The sequence below is a fragment of the Rhinatrema bivittatum genome, chromosome 1, assembly GCF_901001135.1.
Source record: "Rhinatrema bivittatum chromosome 1, aRhiBiv1.1, whole genome shotgun sequence".
Classification (NCBI taxonomy): domain Eukaryota; kingdom Metazoa; phylum Chordata; class Amphibia; order Gymnophiona; family Rhinatrematidae; genus Rhinatrema; species Rhinatrema bivittatum.
In genome coordinates, this window is record NC_042615.1 from 255,045,201 (window position 1) to 255,064,923 (window position 19,723).

At 41.1% G+C, this 19,723-nt stretch overlaps 1 protein-coding gene across 1 annotated transcript in view; it reads right to left on the minus strand.

Moving 5' to 3' along the window:
• Positions 1-19,723, minus strand: part of DDRGK1 (DDRGK domain containing 1) — a 130,571-nt gene that overhangs the window by 9,546 nt on the left and 101,302 nt on the right. Inside the window, exons 5-6 of the mRNA XM_029593859.1 lie at positions 7,694-7,824; positions 4,437-4,467 (exon numbers count right to left, since the gene is read on the minus strand). Coding sequence (XP_029449719.1) covers positions 4,437-4,467; positions 7,694-7,824 — 162 coding nt within the window. The remainder of the gene's footprint in view (positions 1-4,436; positions 4,468-7,693; positions 7,825-19,723) is intronic.

Sequence of the window (19,723 nt, forward strand, 5' to 3'; positions counted from 1 at the left end):
GGAGAAGGACTGAAACCACAGAAACAGAAACTATAATGGAAGGTATCTGTGATGATTTATTCTTTCTGGGGACTCTGGCCACAGTTCACAATATAATGCTACCAAGATTTTTCAGCTGCTACTGGGACAACTGCACAACACTCATGAGATGTCAAGGTCAAAGAGAGGAAAATGTGACATCTATGGTATATATTTTCCTCCATGGGTCTTACTAAGGCAAGTTTTAGCAAAAACGAGTAAGTAGGACAAAAGGTAATTCTGGGGGCATTGTTCTGGCTCGAAGAACATGGCTTCCAGAATTGCTAAACCTGGAGGTGTCCAGAGCAGACCAGACCATTCAAACTAACTCAAGATCAAAGCTGTAGTCTCTGAAACCAACTACTTGGAAGCAGAAGGTCGAAATCCTAAAATCCAAAAGGTAGTGCCATGACTGCGGTTTCTGCCTGCTAAGTGCAAGGAAACCTTCCTCTAGCTGCTCTTACTGCAAAGTTTGGAACCATTCTGCTAACTCGTACACAAGTGAGCTCATTAGCAAACTCTGAGTGGATGGGCAGAACAGCCAGAAACATGACGGCAAAAAAAAAAAAGATCATATTGTCTGTTTCTATGGCCTCAGGCAGCCGTGGACTAGATCTAACTTCACGTGCACAAACATAATACACATGGTATTATTTCAAGTACCAGAGGTGCAGCTGATGGCGCTTCACTACTCGGTGTTGTTACAAGACCTTCTTGGAGTTTGTCACTATGGGCCTCATTTTCCACGCTGCTCGCACGCGATACCAGGATGGGGGTGGAGTCGGGGCGGAGTCGGCCCCGGAAGAGGAGTCGGGGCGTCACCGGGGCCGACTCTGCGCCGACGCCACGGACAGTGAAAAGGTAAGGCCCTTTTCACGGCAGCTTTTGCTCCCAATAGCTACACCTCCTATGGTGGCACTATTAGGTGCGAAACCGGCAGCGATCGCACCGCAACGGTGCGACTGCTGCCGGCTAGCACAGGCCCTCCCCCCCGTTTCGGTCCCCCCGCCCCTCATCTTCTAAAGTATCGCAGGCCTGCGATACTTTAGAAAATGAGGCCCTATAAGAGCATTCAATACAAGACTCAGTGTTTGAGCTTATAGGTTTGACTTGTTTTTAAATTTTTTTTTTTTTAAACAGCTTCATAAAAAAGTACTGCTATGCTACATCCCATTAGTAATGTTGACAATTAAAATATTCAGGACTGGCCCTCTCTGCCTCTCAAAAAAAGGTTTGGTTTTTTTTGTTTGTTTGTTTTTTAACAAACTGGTTTTCCATTTTGCTTGAGAAAGTTCTATTAATTTAAGAAGACTTTAGGTGCAAGTCTTTCCCAGTTATGTTTTATTTAAACTGTTTTTGAGTTTTGATTCGGCTGGAGAAGTGCTCAGACTCAGAAAGTAATGCAGTCGGCAAGATGTAGACAGAATAATCGCCTTTTTTTTTTTTCCTGACACTGATTTTATCCCACAGCCCAATAAGCAGTATAACTGGTTCGGACTGTTGTAAGAGTAAATAGAAAGGAAACAGTAAGAAAAATCCTGATTGTTCCAGCCCCCCTGTTTCTGCACTGTGATTTTACTGGGAAGTTTCTCATTCTCTGTGACCACTGCAGACAGTTTTTAGTGAAAAGCTAATCAGTAAAGACCTGGTTCATCAGCTGCACATATCAAAAGTATTTAAAGAACAGGAATTTTCAATTCCCATTCTTAACATTTAGCACCTGCGAGCAAAGGTCACACACAAGTGCTTTTCGCAGTTGTTTGTTCACGTCATGTCGGTATATAAAAACTTAAATAAATAAATAAATATCCTTTCCTGTAAAATGTTTTCCTTCCCTGAAGTTGCGGGAAATTAAATTCTTGGGCAAGAGAGATGCGCCGTATCAAAATTGGGCAACCAGGCCCCTACCACCAGCAGACAAGAATTTAGTGAAATCCCAACTCCTAAACAAGAAGAGTGGAAATGACTAGAAACAGGACAACATCAATTGCTGGTCCATGCCTTCGGAACCCTGTTCCAGAACAGTTACGGGCTGCCTCAACCCTTTCAAAAAGGCTGCATAGACTTCACTGGCCTTCTAAGGGTCAAGATGGGTCCTCCAGCACAGTGACCTTTAGATTTCCCAGGGAGCTCTCTCTCTATTTTTATATCTTCTTCTTCTTTGTCAATGTAGTGGGGTTTTGTCATTTATTTTATATATGTAACACATGAAAACTGTCACAATTTAAAGCAGAACTAAAAACATGGTTGTTTAAATGCGCTTTTTCAGAGTATGAATCTTAGATACACGCAGCATTAACATTAGAATACACATGAGCTTAACTTTTTCTTTTTTAACTTTTATGTCATATTTCAGGACTATTAATTGAATTTAACTGTTTTTAGTAGTATTGAAACTATTTTTAGGAAACAAGGTATTTTGTTTTAGGCTTAATGCATGACTTATTTTAACAGCTAATTTATATAATTCTTCTGTTCTTTGTCTTTTATTAATTTTAGCTATTACTTTTAACAAAATAATCTATTTTTCCTATTTGTAATTGTTTGTAAACAGTTGTGAAAGCCTTGCTGATGTGACGGTATAGAAAAACTAAACTAAAACTAAACTGTAATCTAATGTGCGGGTTATACTTTTTTAAAAAAATAAACTGATTTGTTGGGTGTTTTTTTTTTTTTTTAAACTTTTTTGGCTCTACTTTTACCTAAAAATTAAGAAATGCAGGGGTATTTCCTATCCACGGGGCATGGATATCAGAAAATGCACAGCGTTAGCCTCATCTGGCAGTATTTTAGATCTTGTAGCGAGAACATGGGGGTCGCACACATTAAACAAGCTTTTTTTTTTTTTCTTTTTTCAGGCCATTCCCACCTGCAGAACTTACAAAGACCTACACGTTATCAACTCATTATTACTTCAAAATATGCAGAAAAATGTTTTCTTTCGCAGGGCTGCTGGACCCTGAACAGCCTTTCATGTCTTATAGATAACAGTTAATATATAAAAAAACAACCTTTTCCAGTAAGTGTGAAATAGAATGAGACACCCGCATTAAATAGGGCTGCAGTTATGGATATAAGGCAATGTCCTTACTGAAACAGGGAGTAATATCTGCAGAGACGGGTTTGGGCAGAAATTGATCACAGGTCCCTCATTGTTCTGGGGGCTCATTTCTGGAGGGAATGTATGTGGTGGAGAGAATTTACAAAACTGACAAGGTGCTGGAGGGCAGTATTGGGATTTATACGGCATTTTTGCCCACAGGATTCCAAATGCAAGCACGCACCGCAATCTTCTCAGTAAAAAAAAAACACAAACACGTGCAACCGCCTCTAAAGCAGAGGGTTGATGGGGAAAGCTTGCTCACTGCAGGACAGAGGACCTGGAATTTATTTATATACCCTCTGAAAAGGCTAAGTGGAATATTCCAAACACCCTAAAAACAAACCACTGCTCTGAAATTGAGGTATTTTGCAATTCTAAAAAAAAAAAAAAAAAAAAGTCAACGTTGCTCAATTCCTGTCTTGTCATCACAACCATGCATTAAGAAGGTTTTGGGGGTTTTTTGCTGGCTTGTTACACCTCTCTTAGCGTTAGTATGGCAAGTCCATTACACAGAGGGAAAGGACAGTAACCTCAGGCAAACAGTATGGCACAAGGCTGTCAGACTGAGGAGGACTGTAGAATAGCTTTAGGGACGAGGGATGAGTGACTTTCAAGAGGATCACGTCCCTCTTTACAGCAAAATGTGTAAGGGCAAACAGGAGACAGAAGACCCCTCTTCTCACAGGCACATACTAGACACACAGTAATACATACAGAAAATGGCTGAAATAGCAGTATCAATCGTCAAGGTTTCGACCGTAACCAATACACACACATTTCTAACTTGTGCTAATTCAGTCATTTTTCTGTATGTGTTTATGAGAAATCCATTGACAGATCAAGTTAAGAGGGTTGCTTATGGTCCCAGTTAAAAGCAATCTTGCACCTCTATTTGAGAACTTTAACAGAATCTGTATGTTATTTTGTATTTTCGGTTTTACAATAAAATATCCCATTTTCTATGAGGAATGCAATCTGCCTTCAGAACATAAAATCTCAAAGAAACAAACAGTCATTAAGTACCAGTGTCTCCTTAAGCATATGTAACAGGAAGGAATTTCAATGGTGTTTTGTTTTTAATTGTTTAAAAAGGGGCTTTCTCCCGAGGTTCTCTCTCTCTTTTTTTTTTTTTTTTTTTTTTACCAACTAATAAGAGCTGGGACATACACCACCCTAGTTAGAAACCTGCTGGAAGCCAGCAGTGGCACAGGCCATTACTGACGGCTGAAGACCACAAGCAACCTTGCCCATTCATGCCTTGTGTCCCCAACACATTTCAAGGAAGAAAAATTGGTCACAAGAGAGATGGCCTTACCTTAATGTAATCGATAAACTTCGTTAGAAAGCTATAGGGACTGGGTACATCAAGAAGAAAATAATTAGCACACACATACAAAAAAAAATGATAGCACACAACACAAGTTTTTCCTTCATTTACGTAGGAGTGGTACACTGATATCCAGATTTACAGTAATTCATAGGGTAAAGACATCAAGCACTATACAAAGAAAACATTTAATTGAAGGACACACATCTTATACACATACATACATATCAAGTGATAAATCAGCTAAACCAGGAACTTCTAATTTCCACTTTTTTTTTTTTTAAGTTTCAAATGAAATGGCCAATATGAATCTCACACCTGTCTTTTAATTAAATCTTCCTTTCTGCAAATATAAATGCAGTATTAGTAAAAAAAAAAAAAAAACCAAAAACACAAAAAACCCCATAAAAACAGACATAATTCTTTTGGCAGTTTATGGTTGACGGTTTCATCCTTATTTTGGTTTTGTTCCTAAGGAGAGATAAGTGGTTAAAGTAAGTGAAGCCACCCCCATCATTCCGCCTTCCTCCCGATCTCAGGGGCTCTGCTGAACATTCCCTCAGCGGAGCCTCGCGCAGCTAGTGTGCCGACAAGCGAGAGGATGAGGACAGCGCCAACAACTCAAAGGAGCACTCGGCAGGGTTTAAAATTTGAAAATAAAACAAAGGAAGGAGCAGAAGTAACAAATGCACCCCTCATAGTCCCAAAGAGCTTAACGCTTTGAACACAGAGGGGCAGCAGCACAAATAAATGAGACCCTAATAAAGACAACCCAAAGATGAAGGACAGAGTCAAGGAAGAGGCCAGCCCTGCTGCCTTAAATTAGCAATCCAAGGAAAAGACTAATATAGACTTGCTTTGACCACACAGTTTTGATTTGCCCCAGAGTCCTGTTAACATGTTTAATTACTGCTTCAATGCAAACTTCCATGTTTAAATCTTTTCCATTACTTAAAAATAAAAATGACCCCTCCTCATTCCTGCAGGGTAGGAGTAATATTGTGCATGTTCATCTTACAGAGCATGCTAAATGAACTCCTCTCAGTGACTACTGCATGCGCAGAAGGACCACGTGCAAAGCACGGAAGCCACAGCTGTGGAGCATGCTGTGGCCTGGTAGTCCGTTCGGACTCTCTCGAGTTTTACAACTTAAACTGGAAAGTGTGGCACATCAAATCTGTATTTCTTGACAAGCCCTGGGCTCACCGACTTCGGCCGCGTTTTCAGCTTGCAATAAATTAAGCTGGAGCGATGCAACCTTCCAGCAGGTCACACTGAGGCTCCCCGAAACAAGATTTTTACTCTAGCACAGTGTCACCTGTGTACTTCCAAGACTCAGGCAAGGCCATCTTTTATAAATACCCTAATTAGAAAAGGAATGTACTTAAGGTCCTTTTTCTCCCCTCCAGTATGGCCAGGGAAGTAAAGTGACTTGCTTCGGATCACTCAATCATATTGGCAGAGCTAGGATTAGAACAGGGGTTATTCACTCTCAAACCACGAGCTAACAAATTCTACAATTTACTTATTACAGAGAATACAATTATTTTTGAATACTTTCTTCCAACTCCTTGCTGGTAGGTACAAATGAAGGGACCAGTTCATCTCTTTCTAGCTGCATATATCCTTTGCATGGATGGGAGGTGGAGTGGAGGGGAGAGAGGGGGGCCTTATACATGTTGAAAAGGGATGAATCAGCTTTCTTAGCTGTAAAACTCCTCTAGGTGGGGTTCTGCATCCGTTTTTTTTTTAAGCAAGACCAGGATAAATCTAGCTTTCAAAGCATAAGAAACCAGACTGGGAATCCCAAAATTAGAATCAGTAACCAACGATCACTCGCCATCACCGGTAACATGCAAGCAGAGGGGACAGGGAGCAGGAGTGCCACGCATTCTAGAGAACAAGAAATTAAGTTTTGATTTGAAACTAGTCTTATTTTCTTTGGACAAAATGATAAAATTCCAACTGCATATTTAAAAATAGCATGCATGCAAAAATGAAGGGAAAGACTGAGTGAGCAGAATTTTGCTTTAAACTGTGCAGTACCAACAGGGACTCTGTCCCTCATTTATGAAAGCTTTTGAACATTTCAAAATATTAAGTATTCAATTTCTAGGTCATGTACATGCATACCTATGTTTTTATTTATTATATTCCATGTCAATTACTTTTTCATGTTAACCTTTCATGCCCAATGGATCAATTAAACCTGGGCCATCCAAGAGCATCCCTCTTCATTTTCAGCTCCCAGTTACAAGAATGGCTACCAAGCCTGCATTTCCTCACAGCAGAAGCAGTAATGAAGGGACGTGAGGGAGGTACAGTTTGTCTCGACTGGCAAAAGCATTCAGCTTGGCTAAAATTAACTGTCTCTGCCATTGGATGTAAAGGGCCTTACTTTAAAAAAAAAACCAAAACCAAAAACAAAAAAAAAGGAACTTCTCCCCATTCTGTGCCTATGGAAAACAAAAGAGATTATTGAAAAAAGCCCAAATTGTCTGGAAAAAAAAATTAAAACATTGTTTTAGCTCTGATCCTCTCACTACCATACACCTAGCAGCCGGCTGCAATATGACGGCAGCTAGCAAGGGTGCCGGAGTTCTTACTTAATTCTGTCCTCTCTGCTGCTCAGTCTGCTACTAGCTCTCAGCCTAAAGCACGGTAAAGCTATTTTAGGTTTTGTTTTCCCTCCACTGCACTATACAACCATGGACAGCAGAATTTTCTTTAGCTACAGAGGTTCTCAGCCCCAATAGGATTCTCCCTTAAATAAAAAGGATGCTTATGTTACAAGGGCTTTTATTGTCATTCTGTGCTGGAATTGTGGCACTATTAAACCCTGACTGCTATTAAACCGCAGGATCCACATTGCCACAAGTGTAACAGCATCAAAAATTCAATTCTATGCAAAGTCTGTTTTCAAGGGAAAAAAAAAAAAGAGAGCCACTGTACAATCAGCCCTCACAAAAAGCAGAGTATTTTTCAATGAGCACAGTGTATGGTACAGCCCTTAAAGTGTACTAATCTTAGTCACCTGCATGCAATTGCCAGTCCTGCCCTATGGTTAGTCTGTCAGTGGCCAATGTAAGCTGGGGGGGGGGGGGGCAATATGCTAACCATGGAATTAAAAATAAAAATACACCTTCTCATTTGATCGTCGACTTTCAGAAAAGAATGGTTTGCCAGCTGGACTTCAGTCACAGAGATAACCTAGTCAGATGGCAAGAGAAATATTTTAGGCACGCCAACATACCTCTTCTTCTGTCATCGCTTCTTCAATCCCCTCATCCTCCACCACAAAACTCTCTTTTAATTTCAGGTATTCTTCATGTTGCCGCTGCTCCTCTTCCTCCTTAGCCTTTCTTTTTTCCTCTTCCTACAGAAAACAAACACAAAATTAAGGTCCTCTAAGTTATGCTCATTTACAGCCATCCCTGCAGAAGACAATACACTTTGGGGTTGAAGATATGTGCTGTTTAGCTTTGGTTGGAACAGTCCCAGAACAAGATGACCCTACTCTGAACACTTTTTTTTTTTTTTTGCTAATTCCTAGCTGAATCCAGCTGTTTCACAGTGCACTTAACTGCACTGCAAAATAAAAGTGAGTTTGGCTACTGCTGCACTGACAGTCAAATTCAGCTACAGGAGAGAGGGCCCTCTTATATAGGAAGCTGTCTCCTCAATTTGCATGTGCACGAACCCTTACAGATATAACTGTGGGAAGTCCCCCTCTCACACCGACCTCGCCTTTATTATAAAGGATTTTGTTACAGCTGCCAACAGAAAAAAACATTGCAAACAAATGGTCCCCTATACACAGTAAGGGTATAGTGCTTGAAATTTTACCCCCTGGTCTCCTTTCCTTGTGTATCTTGTCTGTTTAGGCTCAGAAATTAAGAACGGCAAAATATATTATTTCATCTGTGCAGTTCCATCCCTGTCTATTAAGCCTGTACGATCACACGAAGTGCAGGACACTTCATTTATTCACATTATTCACTCTTCACGTGGAGACATATTTAATGAGAAGAAGGGCACAAAAAAAAAGTAGTGAAAACTCTAGCACCATCTGAGCAACACATTCTGCTACAAGCAATGTACTAATATTGTCCATGTTTTAAGAAAACATTTTCAGGTTTTAAAGTGTTTCAGCAAGGCATGATTTTTCCTTCTCTTCCTTTAGACAGTCAGTAGAGTGTATTTAGAGAACAGGTAGAAAAAATTACTGAGTGCTAGAGGCTGACGATAAGGACACCTTTGTAATCCTTTTCTAGATACAGAATGCCTCTCAGCCTACATATAACAAATACACATCAAAAAGCAGTTCTCTGCTTTTTGGTCATTTATTTCAATTTTTTTTTTTTTTTCATTTTAAATCAGTTAGTATAGGGGTTAAAACAGTTCAGCGCTCCCTCCCACCCACCAGGTTTACCCAGAAAAAACATTGCAAGTGTAAAGACAGACCATGATGCAGTTTCCAGTTGCAACAGCCTGCTACACAAGCCAATTGTCTAGTGCTGGTAGATATTCTGCTCTTAATGACAAGGGTTGAAGAAAAAAAAACAAAAAACAAAACAGAAAAATGAAAACCAACTGGGACAAGTTTTCTCTTTTAGCAGCTTGCACTTATATATATGGACCTGCAGTTATGGTATCTGGCAAATAAAATCTAAAGAAGAAAACCGATTTGACAAAGAAAATGTGGCACCTTTATATTAAGAATCAAGTCCTGCATTTCTAACCATAATCAATGGAATGAAACAGTTACTTTACAATTCCTGTCTATCATAACTGATGGGCCGCTTCACCGAGGCATCCTGAACCGGGAGGGGGGATTTTTCTTTTAACTTTATACACATTAAAATAACTATAGTTCTTTGCTCAGTAAAACAAAAACTGAAACAAAAAGAAAAAAACAAAACAAAACATACACACACTTGAAAGGTTCCTTTTCCAAGAGAGCAAATTAAATCTGTAGCTTGTTGCATATGTCTACTCCAGCACTTTATCACTGAGCAGGCAGTCACAACTGTAAACGGGTAATAACCGTGATGGGATTGTCGTATTGAAGGGCTTGGAAATCTGGTGGATTTCACTGCTGTAGCATTTAATACTCTGCTGAACAGAGCATGTGGTTCATCACAGGCTTAGCATGTTATAATAAGAAATTTAAAAGTGCAGCAATTACTTTGGGTATTTTATTCTGATCTAGCAAAGTAGCCAGGGTGATCCCCTTAGGCCCAATCTCATTTCCTGCACTGCTCACTGGTTAGTCTGCCAGGGATCAGTTCAAGTTAGGGGACCATTCTACTACCAACATCAGAGAAGCTTAGAAATAACAATTTCTTTTCAAATAATGAAAAAAAAACTCTGCTTCATGATTTCCTTCTGCTGCTAATAATTTATTACTGTATTATCTGCAGAAGGAAATCATAAAGCAGAGATTTTCATTATTATTATTATTCCCTCATGTTTATTCTTAATGTGAACTTGTGTGTGTGTGTGTGTGTAAATAAAAATCTTAGTGCCTTTTTTCCTGCTTTAATGGGTACTTTTTATGTTAGTTTTCATTACGGCTTTTTTTTTTAGGTGAGAATTAGAGGTGGCATGGGCAGAATTTATTTATTTATTTTTTCGACTGCAAGAACCACCTACTGTTGCAGCAGCGAGAGCCGTGTCATGTCTCCTTCCTCACAGCACCTAGTTAGCTGATAATGGTTAGTCTCTGCCAACAAAGTGGAGGTAACCAACAAAGTGATAGACTTCAAGTGCGACCGATACCAATAAATATATTGGGGGGGGGGGGGAACGGCAATAAAGCAAGGATGATGACCAAAGATTATGAAGGGTCTCAGTAGGTGGGGGCTAGACAGACCAGAAGCTTCTTATCTGCCAGACAACTCCCGAGCTACTACGCAATAACTTTCTGGGGTGTCATGCTACAAGGACCTAGCTGAGAAATATCTGTTCTATTCTTATGAATCTGTAGATAAATTATAAAGAATTATAACTCACTTACAGCCTGCACTCATGAAGCCTGCCAGGCTACACAAGGGACTTCAAATTAAACGAGCAGCTGGGCCTATTTGACAGGCTGTTTCTGTGGGAATAACTAGAAGACCCAGGGGAAACACAGATACTCCTGACAGACTACACAGAGGATCCAGAAGGCCAGATTTCTGGACAACAGCATTGCGATTGATATGGGAAGGGAGGGGTACACTGGGTGTGAACTCAAAAGGCAATCTTGTAAGCTAATCTACCCAAGGGTGGAGTACCAAGAAATAAGACAAAAAGTGCCCAGGATAGAGACAAATATAAACAGTTCCCCTAGCCTCCTGCGCTTATATGGCAGTGGGGAAAAAACCACATAAGCAGCTTGTCGCCACATATCTAACAATTTTCCGCAGAATCAGTACAAGTAGAGGACATCTCTTAGATTCAATCTTTTAAAGAAATAGGAAGGGTGCCTGCTTGCTCCCACCCCTTTCCTTGCAAACAGCATGCAGAGGAGTTTTCTCCTTCCTTTGTTCCCTCCACCATCATTCACCACCCTTCCTCCTGTCCTGAACTGAAGGGAGGGGGGGGGGGGGCGTGAAGGTGGAATGGACAGAGAAAGTAGTCCGAATGTCTGACACCCCCCCCCCCCCACTCAAAGATCTGAAATCCTTTTCAAACCAAAGATGATTTTGAAATAATTCCTGGACAGAGTGGTCTCCCTATAGAAGAATTCAATCTTTAATCAAAGATTCTTGCACCTGCATACGTGGCTAACCATATACCATTTACAAAGACCTGGATGTGTTTTTGGAAGTCTGCAACTGCTGGCATCTCACAGCTTGCAGACAGTGCATTCATTTCAATTCATAGCCGCCTTGATGACTGACACTACTGCCGACAAGCTTCAGCTTGTGCTAATTTAACCCCTTTTTGTGTTTGTTACCATGTGTCCAACATACATGCACGTCTTTCTGTGTAAATTATAGCCTGACAAACTACTCATGTTGAGGGCATTTTTAGCATACAGAAGCTCATATAGTTAGAAAAATGAGAAAAGGATGGTTGCACTATTTCAATTCAAAACATAAGGGACATGTCACAGTTAAGTTTGCAACTTATGTTTTAACTTGATAAATTGTTGATTTTTGGATTTGTTACACTTTATTTGTATACAGATTAAATATTATTTAAAAACAAATATGAATGGTTTTCAATATAAAAACTTTACTTTTTTTGCATAGTCAGAGGCGTGAATCTTTATGCAAAATTATTCTGACCCGCCACATATTTGCCACAGCATCTTGAAAAAGTCAGCTCCAGGAAACTGGGGGCACATATAACATGTTACACTATATGGCTAGCAAACAGGATACATCCTTAACACTGTGAACTCTGGTTAGACTGGATGGGGTTAGGTTTGTTTTTTTTTCTGCTGTCATCTTTATGTTATGCTACTATGTTATTAACTAAAGGTATAGTAATCAATCCTTTTCATTTATATTTACTTTCTCTTCCTCCAGGTGCATTTATTCCTCTTGCCCTCTGAACCCACAGATTTCCTCACAGTGTTCAGAAGCAAGATGTATCTAATGTAATAACAGATAGGCTTGATAGGCAATCTAACAATATGGAATCCAATCTTGAAATGATACTTAGCCAGATAAGGACTTAACCAGCTAAGTGGCAGTTGCTAAGTAGAATCTTTATGGGTAGAAATTCTTTGTGTGTTGGGGGAAGAGTATAGCAACAGGAGTATACTACTGTCCACCTGGCCAAAATGGTGAGATGGACAAAAAAAAATGCTAAGTGAAATTAGTGAAGCAAACAAATTGGTAGTGCAGTAATAATGGGAGATTTCAGTTACCCAATATTAACTGGGTAAGTGAAACATCAGTGCATGCTAGAGAAATAAAGCACCTGGATGGAATAAATGACAGCTTTATAGAGCAATTGGTTCAGGAACTGACGAGAGAGGAAGCAATTTTAGATTCAATTCTCAGTGTAGCACAGGATTTGGTGAGAGGTAATGGTGGTGGGGCCACTTGACAAAGATCATAATAGGATCAAATTTGAATTATTGACTGGAAGGGGGCAGAAATTAAATCCACAGCTCTAGCACTAAAAACTTTCAAAAGGAAAGCTTTGATAAAATTAGAAAAAAAAAAAAAAGTTAAACAAACAAAAATAAACCAACCTAAAAGGTACATCTTCAAATGTTAAAAATGTGCATCAGGCTTGGAAATTGTTAAAAAAAATACATCTTAGACTTGCAGTCCAGATTTATTCCATGCATTGAGAAATGTGGAAGGAAAGCCAATCGATTGCTGGCATGGCTAAAAAGTGAGGTGAGAGAGGCTATTTTAGCCAAAAGATCTTCATTCAAAAACTGGAAGAAGGATCCATTAGAAGAAAATAGAATAAAGCATAAGCATTGACAAGTTAATTGTAAGACATTGATAAGACAGGCTAAGAGAGAATTTAAAAAAAAAGTTGGCCATAGAAGCAAAAGCATACTAAAAACTTTAAAAAATATATCCAAAGCAGAAAGCCTGCAAGAGAGTCGGTTGGACCGTTAGATGATTGAGGGGTTAAAGGGGCACTTAGGGAATGATAAGGCCATCGCGAAAAAAGTAAACATTCTTTGCTTCAGTGTTTACTGAAGAGGATGTTGGGGAGATACCCGTTCCAGACAGAGTTTTCAAGGGTGACAATTCAGATCAACTGAACCAAATTACTGTGAACTGGAAGATATAGTAGGCCATATTGACAAACTGAAGAGCAGTAAATCACCTGGACCGGATGGTATACACCCCAGGGTTCTAAAAGAATTAAAAAATGAAATTTCAAACCTATACAATTAATTTGTAACCTATCATTAAACTCATCAGTTGTATCTGAAGACTGTAAAGTATCCAATGTAACCCTAATATTTAAAAAGGGCTCCAGGGGTGATCTGGGAAACTATAGACCGGTGAGCCTGAATTCAGTGCCAGGAACAATCATGGCAACTATGATAAAGAATAAAATCACAAAATATTTAAACAGACATGGCTTAACCCAAGGGAAGTCTTGCCTCACAAATCTCCTACATTTTTTTTTTTGAAGGGGTGAATAAACATGTGGACGAATGTGAAACTGGTAGATGTTGTGTATCTGGATTTTCAGAAGGCATTCAACAAAGTCTCTCAAGAGAGGCTTCCAAGAAAACTAAAACGTCATGGGATAGGAGGCAATGTCCTTTTGTGGATTGCAAACTGGTTAAAAAACAGTAAACAGAATAGGATTAAATGGTCAATTTTCATAGTGGAAAAAGGTAAACAGTGGAGTGCCTCAGAGATCTGTACTTAGACCAGTGCTTTTTAATATATTTATAAATGATCTGGAAATGGGTACATTGAGTCAGGTGATCAGATTTGTGGATGATACAATATTATACAGAGTAGTTAACTCTCAAGCCTTTTGTCATAAATTGCAGGAGGACCTTTTGAGACTAGAAGATTGGGCTTCCAAATGGAGGATGAAATTTAAGGTGGACAAGTTCAAGGTGATGCATATAGAGAAAAATAACCCTTGTTGTAATTAGACAATGTGGGTAGTAACACCTAAGATGGAACCTAAGAAAGATCTAGGCGTCATAGTGCATAAGACATTGAAATTGTTGACTCGGTGTGCTATGGAGGTCAAAAAAGCAAAGAGAATGTTAGGCATTATTAGGAAGGGAATGGCAAATAGAACGGTGGATATCATAATGCCTCTGTATCGCTCCATAGTGAAACTGCACCTTGAATACTGTGTGCAATTCTGGTTGCTGCATCTCATAAAAGATATAGTTGCACTGGAGAAAGTGCAGAGAGGGGCGACCAAATAAGGGGCATAGAACAGCTCCCCTATGAGGAAATGCTAAAGAGGTTAGGGCTGTTCAGCTTGAAGAAGAGACGGCTGAGGGGGGATATGATAGAGGTCTACAAAATCATGAAAGAACTTGAACAGGTTAATGTAAATCGGTTATTTACTCTCAGATAATAGGACAACTAGGGGGCACTCCATGAAGTTAGCAAGTAGCTCATTTAAAACACATTGGAGAAAATTATTTTTCACTCAATGCATACTTAAGCTCTGGAATTAGTTGCCAGAGGTTGTGGTTAAGGCAGTTGTTTTATCTGGGTTTACAAAAAACTTTGGACAACTTCCTGGAGGAGAAGTTCATGAAATGCTATAAGTGAGGTTGACTTTGAGAATAACTACTATTTATTACTGGCATTAATAGCTTGGGATTTATTTAATGTTTGGGTCCTTGCCAGGTACTTGTATCCTAGATTGGCCACTACTGGAAACATGATGTGGTTATGGCAGTTAGTGTAACTGGGATTAAAAAAAAAAAAGATTTAGATACGTTCCTAGAGAAGTCCATAAACTGCTATCAATAAGGAATAGTAGCTTGGGATCTATTTAATGTTTGGGTACTTGCGACTTGGATTGGCTACTGTTGGAAACAGGATGCTGGACTTGATTGATTCTTGGTCTGATCCAGCATGGCATATTTTATATTCTTATAGATAACAGGATAGTCGATGGGTGGATTGGGGCGGTGCTACTTATCTAGTTAACTTAACTGGATGAGTGCAGATATTCAACCTTAACAGACTTCTATATATGGATATTCAGCAGCACAAGTCTTATCCGGTTAAACATTTTTTAATATTGGGCTCCTAAAATATTAACCAAACAATTTACAGTCATGTAACAGTGCTGACCTCCAGGAATGTCCTATGGATCCAAATTATCCTTTACATTTCTTTTTAAATAGATAATATATAAAGGTCAATTTTATCCATCCTTGTTCAACATATCAGGTATTTTTGGCATATGACAAACAGACACAGTATATGTTTAAAATGAGAGAGAGAGACAGAATGTATGTATGTGTGTATATATATATAGCCTCTCTCTCTCTCATTTTAAACATATACTGTGTCTGTTTATCATATGCCAAAAATACCTGATATGTTGAACAAGGATGGATAGCCACTCTATGGCCATACATCATCTTGCTGAATATCATAATGGAAGTCATGACACTACTTGGCCTAATAAAATAAATTACTGCATGTCTTATATGAAATCCTTCACAAAAACCTTTGAAAATAAATATGAATTTATTGTAAGGTCATAAGAACATTATGCAAACATTTCAGGTAGCTTAAAAATTACAGCTGCTTGCAGAAAAACAATTTTCTCCTTCCATGGGAAAAATTAACCATATTTAGCATCAATAGATATTCCACAAAATTGAATCGTCTGGCTGCACACCTGCACAGATGTATGCTGAACTTTAGTGACCTAAATACATATATATTTTTTTTTTACTTCAGGAGATTTGGTTGACTGCTTAGTTACAGTTGGTGGAGTAATGAGTCATTGATTTGGTTAATCAGAACCCTACAAGCAATGTCTTACATTTATATTCTGCCTCCTTCCTTTGGTTCTCCCTCCGACCCCCATCCCCCTGAAAGCAGTTGTTCAGGTCGAGCCAAGATACGTGCATGCCATCTGCTAGTTGCGTAACACACTCCACAATGCATGAGTTACAGTGCTGAAACTGGACCTGGTCTTACCCTGAATACCACATTTTGAAAACTATTAGGGCCAGATTTTAAAAGAAGATTTACTTGCGGAAAACCCGGGGGTTTATGTGCACAGCCGGGCCTTACACGCGCCAGGCCAATTTTTTAAAGGGCCCGGCCACACGTGTAAGTCCCGGGGTTAGTGAAAGGGGCGGTCCAGGGGGTGGGGCGGGGTTAGAGACACCCAACACAGTGGCCATTTGCTGCTGTGCCGGGGGATCGCGTACCAGCAGGGTGCCGGTGCGAGCAACTTGCTCCTGCTCAGAAGCAGGCGCAAAAGGTAAGACAAAGCATTTGGGGGGGGGGGGGATTTAGGATAGGGGGTTGGGAAGTTCCTTCCCAGTCCACTCCTTAATTGGAGCGGACTGGGAAGGAACTGGGGAAGGCCCCGATGCGTCGCCGCACGTAACTGCATATATCTTCCCCCCTTGTGCGTGCTGCCCTGGCATTTTATAACATGTGCGCAGCGCCGGGTACCATTAAGGTGCATCTAGATGAAGCATTCCTAGAGATGCATTTTGGGTGAAATCAGAAAGTAATGCATGTAGATTGCACATATTTGATAATACAATGTTTTCTTACAAAATCTATCTATACAAAAAGCAAATATAAAAATCCATGGTACTAGAGGTGTCCAAAATCAGTCCTCAAGGAATGCACACCAGTCAGATTTTCAGAATAACTAATGAATATGAATGAGAAATCTACATGTGCAGCCTAAACAAAAACAAAACAATGGGATTAGTGGGAGGAGAGCTCCATTACTAGTACCTCCTGATGTGTTACTGGGCCCCAGTACGGGCTCAGGGAGGCAATTTGGCAGCGCATCCAATAAGTTCAATCTGAACCCTTGTCAGACAATGGTCTGAGGTTTCACTGGTCCACCAGTTCGCAAAGAACCGCAGCCTTCCCCTGACCATCAGATCCATCGTCCCGGGCAACTAGGCTATGTTCCCTATGATCCAGTCAAAACCCCATTCCTGGAGATGACCGAGGAGCCAGCTGGGGCTTTGGGGCTCTTTGTTGTCTGGAGCAGCAACGCGAGCCTGATGAGATTGAAGGGGACAAGGAGAAAGAAAGACTTCCTAGGCTTGGACCCTGATGACCTACTGGATGAGGAGGGCAGGTCCAGAATGATAGTGGAGTGCTTCTGAAGGGTTGCATGGTTGTTCCAGAATTGGGCCACCGCGTCCTTGACCTTATCTCTGAAGAGATTCTCTCCCATACATGGCACGTCTGAGTCACTCCTGCACCTCTGGTCTGAGGTTCTGCTGCAGAGACCCTCAATGCCGTCTTGAAAACTATGTAGGTCGAACGGACTTCGTGTTTCCTGCACTCCAGGCCCTTATGCACCAGAGATAGGAGGATGTTTTGCTGCTGCGGCGGCAATTGTTCAGCAACATCCAGTACCTGCTTCGATGTCCCACTTATACTGGCTCATGTACAGCTGGTAGGCAGCTATGCGGGCAATAAGCATAGTGCCCTGGAATACTTACCTCCCAAGAATATCCATCATTTTGTGATCTTTCCCTGGGGGTGCCAAGAATTGGGTCCTAGAGTGCTTGGCCTTCTTGAGAGTGGATTCAATGACCACAGACTGGTGGGGTAGCTGATGCTTGTCGAGTCAGAGAGCCTTTTGGACAAGATAAATCGTGTCCGCCTTCCTGTTAACAGGAGGCACTATGAGGGTTGTTCCCACATCAACAGCAAATCCATAAGGAATTCATGAACTGGGCCTCCCACAATCTCCTTGGGAGGCTCCACGAACTGCAGGATATCTAGCATTTTTTGCCTGGTAGCATCTTCAGTCACCAACCAAAAGGGGATGGCCTCCAGCATCAACTGAACAAAACTTATGAAAGAGAGGTTCTCTGGTGGGGACTTCCTTCACTCCTCTGGAGGAGATCATCCAAAGTGTCGTCAAGAGACCATGTGAGAGACATCTCCCAGGAGTCATAGGTGCCCTCGTCTCCACTGTCATCGATGGGACCCTAGCCTCCGCCCATTGGTGTAGGCACTGGTGGAAGTGGATGGGGTGGCCCAAGTCCCAGTGTCTTCTCCACTGGGACTTGGGAACCAGAAATAATGACCAGATTGGCAGGTAATGGCAGTGGTGTCCTGTACAGCATCAATGCCACACTGGGAATTAATGCCAGCTGGGTCCGTAAAACACCAATAAGCATGTGCAGGAATTCCAGCAGCAGCTCGAGAAGCGACGGTGCCATGATGCTAAGGCCACGCAATGCCTTTTTGATGGCCAGCTGCACTTGCCTCTCCAATTCCTCCTCTAACATTGCTGATGCCAAAACAGGCATGGATGCAGGAGGAGTAACCAGATCCTCTTTGGAGCTGAGAGGAGGATTGGTGACTGATATCAGGACCAATGGAGTCCGTACGCACCCCTGGCATTAATGAAGGACTGGCTTTCCTTGCCATGGGATCGCATCAGGGGCATCAAAGCAGAAGCTGTAGCATCCCCGTGCTCAGCACTGTGCATCGACAGGGACCATTGTTGATATTTCCTTGGCTTCCTTCGATGCTCAGATTGGTCCTTCCTGATGGTTGAGGCAGAGGATGATGAACCTGACATCCTTGACCAGAAGATGACTGGTCTCCGGTGTCCCTTTCAACTGATGACCTCAATGGCCCCACCAATGTCAGCTTGGTGTCCATCAGTGCAGCTCAGAGATCCCTTGATGCCAATGCAGATGCTGATGGAACGTTTTTTTCCGTCCCAAAGAGGCTCTTCATCATTTCAAGCTGGATCTTATGTCCCTTCGGTGTCATCCTGGTGTACTTGCTGCAACCCCGGATGTTGTGCAATGCCCCAAGGCAGAATATGCATCTATCAGGGGGGTCTGTGATAGGTATGGTTCTTCTGTGGCACCACTTAAAACCTGAAGTGGACATGTCATCACAAAATAAGACGGCTTGAGATTGAAACTGATGGCGGTGACTGTTGATGACCGGTGGCACCGAGCGCACAGTCGCCCTAAGGGTATCGACAATGAAAATAAACTTACCGATAAATGTTGAAAAACCTAAGACAATGGGAGAATCGGGGGGGGGGGGGGGGGGGGGGGGAGACCCCACTTTGACCATGCGAGGCAGCAAAAAAGAAATTGTGAAATATAAGTTTAGAAAAAAGTTTTTTTTAGCCAAGTGAGGGTCTCGTCCCACCCCAAGACAAAAGGCTCTGTGGAAAAGAAGAGGCTGGATGGGACACTACGTGGACGAGTGGTATAATGCATGCCTGAGCATGCTCAGTGAGGCTCATTTTACATACGTTTTCCATGACGGGCTCCATTTGATGTCGTCAGTCTTGTGTGAGGACTGCCATCCTGCTTGTCCTTGGAGAAAGCAGCTTTGGGTTCCAGAGGTTACTACATTATAGTCAGATGGCTCACCATTTTATGCAATTGCTAGGTACTTTAATTCAAATGATTTCTATTCCACTTTTTGTGGTTGATCAGTCACTTCAAAACAGATAACAATATGGATGGTTCAGTCAAAGTCAGGAAGATATATTACAAATTGTAATGTTACAAGGTGGGTTACAGCAGGGTACAGTGAAGTAGACTAAGTCGAAGTCTAGGAGTATTACATTAAAAGGCATTACTAGACACTGTGGGTTACAGTGAGATAGATTAG